This window comes from Xyrauchen texanus, chromosome 21 (assembly GCF_025860055.1).
Source record: "Xyrauchen texanus isolate HMW12.3.18 chromosome 21, RBS_HiC_50CHRs, whole genome shotgun sequence".
Lineage (NCBI taxonomy): Eukaryota > Metazoa > Chordata > Actinopteri > Cypriniformes > Catostomidae > Xyrauchen > Xyrauchen texanus.
Window position 1 is genome coordinate 14,853,417 of NC_068296.1, and position 14,134 is coordinate 14,867,550.

General features: G+C 37.9%; 1 protein-coding gene across 1 annotated transcript; it reads right to left on the reverse strand.

Annotated features, from left to right (window-relative positions):
- Positions 1 to 6,252: 6,252 nt before the first annotated feature.
- Positions 6,253 to 14,082, reverse strand: LOC127661315 (uncharacterized). The gene is made up of 18 exons (XM_052151940.1): positions 13,945 to 14,082; positions 13,120 to 13,161; positions 12,674 to 12,824; positions 10,933 to 12,294; positions 10,571 to 10,710; positions 10,260 to 10,464; positions 10,048 to 10,152; positions 9,752 to 9,945; positions 9,503 to 9,644; positions 8,756 to 9,397; positions 8,582 to 8,635; positions 8,294 to 8,484; positions 7,933 to 8,052; positions 7,777 to 7,824; positions 7,537 to 7,617; positions 6,571 to 6,631; positions 6,378 to 6,428; positions 6,253 to 6,298 (listed from the first exon to the last, which is right to left on the reverse strand). The coding sequence occupies exons 2-16, from the start codon at positions 13,123 to 13,125 to the stop codon at positions 6,611 to 6,613; spliced, it is 3,462 nt and encodes a 1,153-aa protein (XP_052007900.1). The 5' UTR covers positions 13,126 to 13,161; positions 13,945 to 14,082; the 3' UTR covers positions 6,253 to 6,298; positions 6,378 to 6,428; positions 6,571 to 6,610.
- Positions 14,083 to 14,134: the final 52 nt, after the last annotated feature.

Consider the following 14,134-nt stretch of genomic DNA (forward strand, 5'->3'; position numbering starts at 1 on the left):
GTGAACCTGAATCCATGGAGAGTAAAATATCATTAGTGACCTTCAACAATGCAGAGTCGGTGCTGTGCAAGTGTCTGAAACCAGACTGAAATGTATCTAAAATGTTACCTGTATTTAGATAGGAGTAGATCTTCGAATAAACAACTCTCTCCAAAATCTTGGAAATAAAAGGCAGTTTGGAGATTGGTCTGTAATTGTTGAGTATTGCCGGATCCAAAAAAGGTTTTTTTTTAACAAAGAATGTAGAATTGCATGTCTAAAACTACTTGGAACAACTCCACTTGCTAATGAGCTGTTAATTATAGCTGTCACACTGGAACTGATAGTCATGAAAACTTCTTTAAGAGGGCGTGGAGAAAGAATATCCAGCTTGTAACTAAAACACTTCATTTGAGTTTTGACCTTACCGACGAACTTATGTCATCCCTCTCATGAGCGCACTTCACAGAGATGTAAAGAAGCGAACATTTGTAATTAAAAAGTATATAAGTGTTGTTTTGTTTCTCAAAATAATAAATCGTTTGTGTTCAGAAGAACGTTATTTGTCGACTGGAGAGGATTATTTTGATGCACCCTAAATATGCATTTTGGACCATCAAAAAAATGGAGGACATTCACTTGCATTGTTTAGAGGAGGAGGCCTGAAATGAAATCCTAAAAGTCTTAAATTCTGTTTTGATGAAGAAAGAAACTCAGATACATCTTGGATGGCCTGAGAGTGAGTAAATTATCAGCAAATTTTCATTTTTGGGTGAAATATTCCTTTAATGAGAAAACACGCTCCATAGATGCAGATGTCCCAGGCAGGCATAAAACAAACTCCACGATCTTAGCTAAGACTCCGAAGTTGATGGTATTCAGGGTTTTTTTTTCAATGCCATACGGACAAGAGGTATTTATAGTCACCATAATAATATATGTTGCATTGCCAGACACAATATTTTACTTTATTGTAAACAATATATATATATATATATATATATATATATATATATATATATATATATATATATTTTTTTTTTTTTTTTTACTTTACATGTTTTCAGTGCTTTTTTGTTATTTCTGTATTGACAGAGTTATAAGAAATCCACATAAGCTAGTTTATCGTTTTCAAAAAAAGAAAAACTAATTGCAAACGTATACATTAGCTGGTCAACTTGCAGTGTAAGGCTCATAGCTTGCAATTGTCAGTTTGCTTGTTCCTGTTGCGTGTACTCAACCTGGCAACCCGCGTGAGCTTCGAGTCTGGGGAGTGGGCGGGGGAGACAACTCTACAATATTTTGAATTTGGACTGCTGTACCCATTTTAAACGCTTGATGTCAATGTTACGTATTGCTCCTTTAAATCAACAATAGACGATGTAGGCCTTTTTAATATTTTATTATTATAAAACGTATTGTTCTCATGAGAGTATTTTTGTTGTGTGGTAATAATTTGATGTCGTTTGCTTTTTTTTTTTATGTCAGGTTAGCAGCTTTTAAAACCCAAAAGGGAAAGTGATCATCACCAACACTAAAGAACAGAGCTGCTTCTAGTGTTTATCATCCTGCAGTCCTCAGGGGCAGAGCCATGGGAACGCGCAGACGTCACTCCATTTCACTGTAGATTCCGCTGTGAGGGAGGGCTCGTACCGACATGTCTATACACAAGATACAGAACGTGTTTTGGGCGAGGTGCAATGTGAACTTGGCCACAGAGGCGTAGCCACGCAATTATACATGCGTGGCTGTTTTATTCCCTTGAATAGCATATTTAATTTTACAGTGAAGGGCATATCTGTGTAAATGGAATGACGACATCTTCTGTCGGTCTGAGAAAGCTTACAATAATGCCATGGCCAGGTGTATGTTTACTCACTGTCCTAAATAGCGTGTGGTAATTATTTCAGCATTCATTTGCAGTTTGTGTGAGTGAGCGTGTGAAGCTACCTGTCATTTGCAGAGGAGGATAACCTTTCACCTCATGTCAGTCACATACGTCACAGTACGATGATCTATAGTTCGCTCTTAAACGCATCAATAATTCACAACCCTGTTTACTCTCGTAATCTCATACTGAATGACTAAAGTTAATTTTCCAAAGTACTCACGTAACCACATTCCATTATAACTGCCCTACAGATACCCACTGTATATCTAGTATCTATATCTAGTCCTCTTTTTATCTGTTCTAATTTTCTCTACCAAAATGTGTGATAGAATTGTAATACGCGGAAAAACACAAATAATTAAATTACAACACCTGATGAATTCTGACATTGGCAAACTAGTGGGGTGAGTCAAAACGCATGCACGCATTGGACAACTTCCTGATGTGTTTTTTTTCTTCTCTGCTCTCAAAGCCAAGTACAGCTCGCTGCAGCCTGCGGTGGATATCCAACCCGGCCCACATCCAAGTGTGACGTCAGAAGCCACACCCATCCAAGTGTGACGTCAGAAGCCTCGCCCATGTCCAAATACGCCACGTGACTCGATTTGTTGTACGCATGCGCAAAATGGCGCTGCTTCCGGTCGGAAATATGTTTACGGTTGTTGGTTTATAATTAAGATGAGGTTATTTGTGTAGAGGTGTGACGCTACAGATTATTGGTGCAGTTAAATTGTGACGCTTTGGCAGGCTTGGAATGGTCTAAATCACAATCACTCCCTTAACAGCTGTATTAGACAATACGTTACCTCTCCATTGCTCACTGGTTTTGTAAGTTAATGACATGGTAGTACAAGTAAACAATGTACCTTAAAACGATATTTTTGTATTTCTCTTGTATTTCTGTTACACAAATGGTAATCAATAATCATGGTTTTGCTATAATAAACGTATACGGGAGCATCTATACTTAAACTAAAACGAATTTTTGTCACTTTCTTAATTATATGGGATCCAAACTGCACTTATAGTTACCCCTTCTAAATAAAAAAAATAAATGTAAACTTTTTTTTACATTTCTTTCTATGTGGTTATAGAAATATTGCATTTTTACAACCAAATTAAGAATTCACTTATTAGTTAATGCCTGTTATAGCAAATGACTTTGAAATCAAATAATAGAACACCAGAATGGAATTTATGTAAACCTTAAATTAAAGAACCAATATGGTATCTAATACTACATATGTATTAGAATATTGTGAAAAAGTTCATTTCAGTAATTCAACTAAAAGCTGATACTAATATATAATATAGACTCATTACATGCAAAGTGAGATATTTCAAGCCTTTATGTGTTATAAATTTGATGATTATGGCTTACAGCTATGTTGAATTACTGAAATAAATGAAGTTTTGCACAATATTCTAATACATATGTAGTATCTGCCATGCAGTATACCTTATTTCAAGTCTGACTACGCCACCCACTGATGATGGGCAGGAGGAACCACAAATCTTCCTGTGAATGTTTGTGGCTAATAATATGTTTATCCCCGTAAAGGGACAGTCAAGAAGAGGCAGATATAAAAATTTATTCCAAATTTATTATACATTTTAGTGCAAAAAGACGTAGAATAGTTATTAAAACGGATCTTAAAAAGACTGGAATAAATGACTGGCGGATTTTCCTCAATCTAGGAAGGTCGGATCAGCCAATGCAAAACCCCTGCTCAGGAGGCCCCTGGGGAGACAGAAACAGGAGACAGCAACCCAGCACCAGTCGAAGCATGCAACACAGCAAGCTCTACACACTTAAGATCTTTAGATACCACTACAAAATATCACACCATGTTGTAGTTATAAGTACACACCAATACAGTGTCTCTCCCAGTGTGGTCCCCTAAAGAGAAGGGGCAAAGCATCAGTATGGATCCGGCCTTGTACAAGGATAACCTACACAGAAAACATAGTCAGGGAGGAGAACCACCAGCATAAATGGCAACACTTAGTCAAGAAAAATAAAATAAAAATGCTACTATAAATGTGGCACATGAGTGACAAAATTAACCAAACAACAAAAAAAAAAAAATCCCTTTTCAAAAGAAACCAAGCATGTTAGTTACCAACCTCATTAAAAAGCATAGCATAGTCAACTCAAACATAAGTAAAAAATATAGGCCTACCTTTCCAGCATGCTCAACTGTCCCACAGCGCATTAACACATGCAGAGAAAAGGTGAATGTTCCATTGCTACAGACAGAGAAAGTCATTAAAACTTGTTTCAAATGCAAGTATAAAACATTCAATGGAAAATGTACATATTGAGGCATTTACCAGTGCAGCCCAGCAGCTCGAGTCACACTGGGGGTGATCGCATAAAGTTATGCGTTTAACATATCAAAATATCATCATAGTTCAAAATATCTTGGTCACAAATTAATTTTTTAATTTAATATTTTGTGTTAATACATCAAGTTTATCAGAAGGCAAAACTCGAGAATGATTCAAGCATGAATTTATTTATATTATATGAAAGAACAAAATTATTTGTGCTAGAACAAAAGCACAAAAAGATCCCCTTTTCCACCAGTTGCTGCAAGAATGGCTTCAACTCTGAGAGAGAGAGAGAAATAGAAATTTGTTTAACATGTTCAACTGAAATGTATATTTCTGATTTAACACTTAACACTTATGAAATGTTGGAGTTGTAGAGAGAGAAAGTCAAATAGAATATTCATGTTACTGACGTCTAATTCCAAACTCCAAATGTGTAAATGTAAGAGCAACACCCACCAATTGAATGGTCTCCCTTCTTTCCTCAATTGTTTGTCAATTTGTCGGTTAAAATCTTCCACTTCACTGAAATAGTTATCAGAGAACAGTCACTGTTGTGTTAACAGAAATATCAGTAACAAAAGGGTGCACTGGGCATTGTGCAAAAATAATTAATAATCTACTCTGACCTGCAATGATAATCCGGACCAGAAAGGAAGACCTGCTCAGCCTCCTGTAAGGAGATATCCCGGAGGACAGCCAGGGCATTTATGATGGCCTATGAAAAACGTTAATATAAATATACAATAATATCACTACTGAACAGCAAGCCATTATATAGTAGTGCTAGCATGCAGTTTATACAGTACATTTTGTAAGCACAGGAGCAGGACACACAAACACATTACATGGTTCGGCATACCTCTGGAAAAAGAACATCACAGATGAACTGCACTTCATCTGCGATGCTCAATTGTGTTGGTATCCTATCCAGCAATCCTCTCAGATATGAGAACAAGATGTCCTGTTGTTCCTCACTGTCGAGGTAGACAGGCACCCGGGAAGAAGTTACCTTATGTAACCACATAGATGGCTTCCCGTTGAGTACACCCTAGGGTCAAACCATGGTACAAAAACAATTATTTAAGGAATTGATACATTTAAGATAAAGATACAATAATTTGCAGCATAGTTAAAAAAATATGTTAATGTTTTCCCTAATTAAAACATTGGCCCTTGGAGAATCTTTACTATGAGTTAGTCTTTAAAGATGAATAAATGTGAACATTGTTAAAGTACCACCAAATGTTCCTCAGATCCCTGTAACTTCACAATAAAGTCCACTAGTTTCTTTTCTTCAGCTGTGCGGACATTGACAGCTTCAATGTGGGCTGGGACTTTCTCAGAGATAGCTTTCTGTCTTGGCACTCTGTAGACAGGCTGAAGAGTTCCTTGGACCAAGCTTCTGGCCTCATCAGTCCAGAAGGCAAACCGCTGACCATGCCTTTCAAACATTAAGAAGATTAATCTAAAGCACTGCATAGGCAAAAGCATACACAAATGTCTGATTGAGTGGAAGGTAGCTCCAGTCTGTTTGTACACCAAAATTAATGCAATACCTATAAACAATTGTGACCATGGTACCATATAGTTGCAGCTGCATACAGAGTGAGGAAACTATTGTAAACATTACCTATTTACCTTACCTAACATGAAGCTAAATGGATGATAGTAATTATTCATATATAGTGAACATGGCGATTTTAATAAATAAGCCAAGGCACAAAATTAACAATAGAATGTAAATGAAAACATAACAAATGTAATAAAAAACAGCACAAGGTATTAAAACCAGCAAAAGTTACAGAAATGAATATACACATATTGTTTAGTGGTGTCATACCCTTCTATTTTGAAGCGCTCCATCAGAAGGAGACACCACCACTTTCGAATGGAAGGCATGTCCATCTGAAAGATGTGTGACAGTGATGAGGAGAATCTTTAGTTCATAATGTATCCATTTTCTTCATGATGAAGAGTGTGCACTCAGACAACATGTAAAGTGAGAAATTTCCTTTTACATTTTTTTTTTTTTTTAAATCAACTAACCTCCTCGAAGTCAAACCCCACACCTGTCACAATGCAAAGGGTATACTGAAATATAAAAGACAGAAAAAATTATTCACAATGTTGACAGAAACTTGTACATACTTGCCAAATAAACTGACCTTACCATAAGCATGAAAATCCCACAGTCATTTCCACAGATCTGGTGTGGCAATCTCTAAAAGCAACAAAAAAGGTAACATACATGTCAAATTGATGAAAGCATTACCATCTCGGTTACATTATGACATCTATGATATGCAGAATATGGGATATAATAATATTTGTTTGGAGTAGCTAAATATGCATTTATTAATCACCGCAATATCATGTCCAGTCTTTTCAGTCCAGCTCCCAGGATCAAATTTTTGTGCAAGATTTCTACAGAAAAAAAATAAAAGGATAAGAACGTAGCCAAAATATATCAGTACAGGCTATAAGAATGTAGCCGAAACATATCAGTACAGGCTATAAGAACGTAGCCGAAACATATCAGTTCAGGCTATAAGAACGTAGCCGAAATATATCAGTTCAGGCTATAAGAACGTAGCCGAAATATATCAGTACAGGCTATAAGAACGTAGCCGAAACATATCAGTTCAGGCTATAAGAACGTAGCCAAAATATATCAGTACAGGCTATAAGAACGTAGCCAAAATATATCAGTACAGGCTATAAGAACGTAGCCGAAACATATCAGTACAGGCTATAAGAACGTAGCCAAAATATATCAGTACAGGCTATAAGAACGTAGCCGAAACATATCAGTTCAGGCTATAAGAACGTAGCCGAAATATATCAGTTCAGGCTATAAGAACATAGCCAAAGTATAAATAGTATGAACATGTCAAACAGTATGCCTCATTTGTGAACCTAAAAATGGCTCTGTAATCAGCATCACCAAATCCAGACTCATGCAATGTGTAATGTGAGTCTAAAAAGAACATCTCTCTCATGAGTGGCTTCATGACCTATAATGTGGTATTTGGTAAAAGATACACAACATTGTACAAGTCGTTAGAAAAAAAAAAAAAATATGGAATTCACAATTTGAATTTACAAGATTTAACAATAACCACTACAAGTACAATCTAGTATCTTGGAACAGTACCAATCCCTTACACAGAGAACAAAGTGATCTGGCCCAATTGAGTCTGTCCATGCCGGAAACACCAACAAGTCTTTCATGTCAACATCCTCCTAACATTAATCAAATGTCTTGTCATTATGCAGATCTAAATTTTTGGAACCACATACTGTACATATTGTTCTTTTTGCATACTTACTGGAAAGTTGCCAACCACGTTATTTGGTGTATGCTTCCATGTAGGAACTACGTACATGTTCTCTATATATATGTCTTTTCCCTAAAGTAAAAAAATTATATATAAATATATTATAAAGTAAAAAGTTTATAACTACTTTGAGAGTAGACAATAATATGAAAGAAAATAGTAACTGATAAATTATGTTTAATTTAGGCTTTGGTCTTGTGTATATATAATACATATATAGAAGTTACATACGTGTTGCTGAGCTGCTTCATGGATCAATTTAAAGCAGGCATTCCCAATCTACAAACAAACAACCAAATAAAATATAAAAGACTATCATTAAACATTAAAAAACTAATACAAACAGGGCTTTCCCCTCCTATTTTGAACAAACTTCCCACTACTCACCTGGGAATCCATGTATCTTTGTAACCCTAGGCTCCAAAACTCTTCACGGGTGAGACATGTGGGCCCTTCTTTTATAATAATTTCCGCTCCAGGCCGACTCGTGTCCAGAACATAGCTGAGCTGAAAATTACTATTATTAGTACAAGAGCAAAATACATGGCATTCTTTGTTAAAAGCTTCTAAAGTTATTCAGTCAAGAGCATTTTTTTCTTTCTTAACATCAATTACAGAGTGGGTAACATGAACAATGTGGGGTGTAACCTGTACAGATCACAGATCAAATATCGGTTACACCCATAACTAACTGTCGGATAATAGCGTGAGACTTGCCAAACATATCACATTTTAATAATTAGCTTACCAATTTGTCCTGGATAGGATTCAATTCTTTTTCCCAGGGTTTACTCAGTCCTGAGAAGCCAAGGGACGCTGGACTGGGCGCAGTGGGAGACGCTGGACTGGGCGCAGCGGTGGACGCTGGACTGGGCGCAGCGGGGAACGCTGGACTGGGCGCAGCGGGGGACGCTGGACTGGGCACTGACTCTGCTGAAACTAAAACAGAAAATTACTATAAGTGTTCCTATAAATCCAGAAAAACAAAATGAAGAACTTGACAATAGAAGAGCAGAATAAGTCCCTCATTACTCACCAGTTGCTGCAGTATCAAAAGAGAAGGATTGAGAATTCACAGCCATGGCTGCACCTAAAACACACATAAACAAACATCCTCACCTTAATAAAAATACACGCATATATAAAAATATATAATATTCACAATCATATCATTACCACTAAGACTGAAGAATGAGGGTGGAATACATACCCAACACTGTCTGACCATTGGAATTTAACACTATGTCCAATCCCATGCCCAGTCTCGTCTTCATGTTCTCTATGGTTCGGGAGTTTTTGTTGATGTTGTTGTGATGCAAGATGTTTCGCATTAGAAAGATGTGTGAGGAGGGAGTCATCATATTGAGAAAATGGTTATTTTTTCTCATTCCAGAGAAGAGCTGTTCGGCACACTGGCTATTGAGCCAACCACACAACTCCGGGACCAGTTCCACCTTGCGCAAGGTATCCCTGGCGTCCTTAGAATTAGCCTCATGGAAACGATCATATAGGGCATAATGATCAGATGATCCTGTTATAGGGTGGCCATTTACATCTGGCACTGACTTTTCTGTGAGTAGCCACGGTAAGTTCACTTTTATCTGCCCAGAATTTGCAAGCTGGATGTTTTCCTCTGTAGGCTCTAGCAGCCTGCCCCCATGAGGATGGAAGGTTTCGGGTTTTCTAATGTTAGTGTGTGTTGCCAACCCTCTGGCAAAGTCATACAATGAAATATTTGGAAAATGTTTCATTGAAAACAAAAGGTCTGTGAAGTCCCGTGGGCTCTCAGCTCTGATGTTAAATTTTACCCCATAGACCACAGCACAAGGACAGGTAACCACAGCCCATCCACCTGTTGAAGGAAAACACAAATCACAGGCCCATTTGAAAGAACCGTAAACAAAGAACTGCTTGTAAAGTTTGAAAAGTTTTTTCTCCGTAATACAACATAACATACCAGATGCTCCCCAGATCTGTGAAAACACCTTGTCGTAACTGGCTCTGTTTTTCATTTCTTGCTGCAGTCGTCCAACCAAGTCCATTCGCGAGCCCTTGGGGTCGATGCCACACTCCCTACATAAGGAACGCACTGCCTCTATCTATAATGAACATTAGCATATTTGAATAATTAACACATAGTATGATTCAGTAATACACATATATTAACTGACATAGCTCACAGTAAATTATTTAATGAGTCAAATACCTTGAGTTTTAGAAGCTCATCTGTTAGCCGGTCCTCTGTGAGGGTAAACTCGGATTCCTCCTTCACACTATAAGGAGAATGCACCTTCTGATATTCTGTATTGAGAAGATGATTCCCGCTTCTTGTGTGAGGACCAATCCATGGAGCCCAGTTATGGTAGCTCGGACGAACCACAAAGGGGTTTGCCTCATTGTCTTTGAATAAGAAATTGTTAATAGAATATTTTATCATAATTCCATAGTAAAGAAAGCAAACACTAATATGTGATACCAGCTGTATCAGGGAATCATACTCACTTGGAACTAAGCCACGGCTGATCATTTCCAGAGAAACACGCTCCCAGAAATCTTCAGCATTCACCTTTCCATCAAAATCCTCTGGTGGTTCCTCAATGCTGCTCACTAAAAAAACAAGACTTTACTAAACACAAGTCTTACCCAAGTTGGACATGCAATGTACATGACATAACAAACGAGTAAAAAAAAAATAATTAAATGTGTGGACTTACCAGGCATACTAAAAACACCCTTCTTATGAAGGTCCATTACGACGGACACTGGATGGTAACCACACGTTACGCATGCAAAAGTGTAGGTGTGGTCGGACAGTGCCTCAAAACTCAAGTAGGCATGCAGTATCCTTGTTTTTGAAGGAAAGGCTTTACCCGAGGTCCTCTCCAAGACCTCAATTGCACTTCCTACAGCCTGGTGAGTCTGCCAAAGAGGGGTCATATTATGTAGACTTTACAATACATACTCATGACAAATTCTTTGTTGTTGTTGTTTTATACGACAAATTCAATACAACATGGTTCTTTACCTGGAGACTGTTAGCATGAAAATGGCACAAGTGTATCGACAGAAGTATGTGGTCGTCAAAATTATAGATACCATCACACCACTCCTGATATCGATATACCATGCCACATCTGTAGCACTGTTTCCTGTACATTGATATTCCTACCAAAAGCAAGTGCCAGTAAAGAGGTTACCAATTTTTTTTGTCACAGCTTTACGGTGCAACCCTAATACATTAAACACTAAAATGAGTGCATGGAGATGTTAATAAGCCTACAAGTGGAGAGGAAGACCCTGACAATCATGGTCATCAACACTTAACAGTACATGTAAACAGGAATTAAATGTTGAATTAATGATAAATTTAAAGAAAACATAACAAACCTTCTATGACATTGGTCATCGTCAGGATTTTGGCTTTTGATGTGATGATCAATGGTTCACTTAGTGGAATTACCTCAGAACATTCTGTGCAAAAGGCTTCAGATGGTGTGAAGCTCAGAGGAAAATTACAAGAGTTTAACACATCTGAAGGGATGACTGCAGGTAGTTTCTTTTTATCAAAGATGTACCTAACCATCCGAGACAGATTCTGGCCTTCGGGTGGGTACTGGGCTCCTTCCTCTGCCTCAAAACCTTCCACATTGGTGGGAAAGTGTTGTGCAATACTATCCTCCTCCACACTTCTGGTTTTCCGGAAGAGTGCCCTGTCCACTTCAAATAGGTGCCACTTTGCAACATTTTTGTGAAGGCATGACTGCCTTGGTTTAGCACAAGGACAATGCCAAGAAATTGTTTTGGCATCATAGGTAACCATGACTCGACCAAGCCTGCTGTAGTAGGAAATGGTGGGCTCGAACACAGAAATGTATTTTTTATGGCTGGGCCCACAAACGGTCACTAGGCAGGAGAGAGGGACTCCTGCGTCAATTGCCTCTCTCTGGCGTGCCAAACATCTCTCCTTCTTGTCCTTTCCAAACCACCTATCATCAACCATGGTCTGTAAACCTTGCTCTGTCAGTAAGGAAATCTCCCTTCCGGCTGGTGGGCAGTATGCAAGTGATCGAAGGTGATGGCACTCATAGGAACGGATGTTTGATCTTTCTGCAAATTCTGTATTAATTCTGCAGATATCAAGTTCACATGTTGTTCTTTGTTCTGAGCCCCACGTCTTTCTGATGATGTGTATTGGAGTGTTGGGTGCTGAAAATGCTTTGGCTACTGCATAGACACCATTTCTATAATCCACACACTGTGATTTAAGGTGGTTCAGAGCGCTAATGTCCGTTTCTATTGGTGTATGTCGTCTCAGAATGTGTAGCCTTACATTTCGTCTGTTAAGTAACAGTCCACAATGAGGACACATGACTGTGTTTGTCTTCTTTTGAATTTTTGGTGGGGGTGGTGCAAAGGAGCCAGGATCAGAGGTAAGGGAGTTAGAAACTAAAGAAATCACTCTCTTTCTTTGTATTTGTGGGGGTGGGAATGGTACAAAGGAGCCAGGATCAGAGGAAAGGGGGGTAGAGACTGGAGCCTTGGTAACTACAGTAGCTGGGGGACAGGGTGTCGGGCATGCAGCTACAGAGAGAGCTGGAGATAGGGTAGGTGCTGCAAGTACTTCTGTCTTAGAGCATTTGGAGACATGGCTTATGTATTGTTCCTTGCGTATTACTGTCTGGCTGCAGTACAGACAGTGAAAATGGGCTGTGGTCCTGCACAGTTTGTTGCATTTTGAGATGAAGTAACCTGCAAAATTATAGCAACTAAGTTATCAACAGTGCAGAGTGAACACAGTAAGTTTAACAAAACACAGAAATAGATAAATAAACGTAACAACATTGTCATCACTTCAGTGTAGGGCTATGTGATTTTTACGTTGACTAGTTAAACATTTAAAGAAATCGAAAAGGAATCGGTCAATCATTCTGAAAAGGAAAAATCAAGATTTTATTTTTTTGCCATATTAGCTCTGCCCTACTTCAGTGTAGTTTATACTTCAAGAAACTACAGCTCATCTTGTTTGTCTTCGTTTTGAGATGCAAGTACATATTTAGATTATACAAACATATTTGTGATTTAAAACCACAAAAATGTATCAATATCTAGAGAAATGCTCCCACCATACCTCCATGCTCCACTGCATGACTTATATGGTTCTCAAGATGAATAGAAAATGAGAATTTCTCTTTAGTCATAAAACTGCAGCAGGGACATTCAAACCACCCATCCAGGCAGTATTGATCTGCAACAGGCTTGAACTGAAAATGTGTAGGATGCTGTAAAAACATGACAATGACAATAATTATGTGATCTTTCCATTAATATAGAATAGATAGAAGGATACATAGATAATTTGCCACATACACAGAGTTATCAAGTAAGATGTAGTGAAATGATTCGGTTGCTCAACCAAGTTACTTTGCAAGGTTTGTAAGTGATAAGTGTTCAGACCAAAAAGTTTTAACCTAACTATCGTTAAGTTGTTAATTCCATTTCAGACAAACCTTTGGCCCGACAGTTAACAGTACGCTAACTTGATTAGGATACAAACCAAAGTTTATTTTTACTTACCGACATGGCAAACAATCACTTGCTTTCAAAATTGTAGTACTCCTGAAAAGAAGTATAATATAGTTAGGAAAGACTGCTGATGTGATGGCTGGCTTGCTGTCACTGTATTTACTATGAATCAATAATAAAACTTATTCATATTACAACAGTTTATCATCACATTACATTATCTAAACATGTATAACTTCTTTGCATAGCAATGACTGAACAACTTCAAACTTTTTCAATATGCAGTATTTACAACTGACAGAGTGACAATCAAATCTCATATTCTTTACAAGCAGAATAAGATTTACAGGACGTAACGTCACACATAAGCACTGAAATAATATATTTTTCATATTTACCCTTAATCCAAATAACAACATGAAATTGGTGATATAATAATGCAGTTAGTATAGTATAATAGTAATAGTATACAAAACAAAATTCTCAGTTGAGAATCTAACGTAGTTACTGATACGAAATTCACTCAGCCAAATTAACACACAACTCAGTTACATCACAGGGGAGTTAAATGACCAAATATGTAAGTTGAAGATAATTCATAGCTCTAAAACAACATCATCAAACCTTATTGATTCGAATTACATCGATATTTTGACAATTTATTACATATCGCGGGCTTTCGCGCTAATTGCGGAGCAGGCATGCTAGTCAAGTGATCAGCCGCACCGCACTGACCTCATTACAAACTATTATTAAAGTGATAAGAGCTGCTTTCAACAGGTAACATCTCATTCTCATACAACTCATTCGTATTATGTTGAACAGTGTTTATACTAAAACCGCAAGTGTGTTTTGTGCATTTTGTTTCGCAGTTACCTTCGTCTTCTAGTCTTCTCTTCTCGATGCTTCTTCGTTAATGAGAATGTGTCCAATTTGGGCATGGGCGTGGTGGCTTCTGACGTCACACTTGGATGTGGGCCGGGTTGGATGTCCACCGCAGGATGCAGCGAGAGGCTACTCCTCAAAGCAGAAACCAAACCCCACCCCTTCAGCGCTTCTCGCCCAG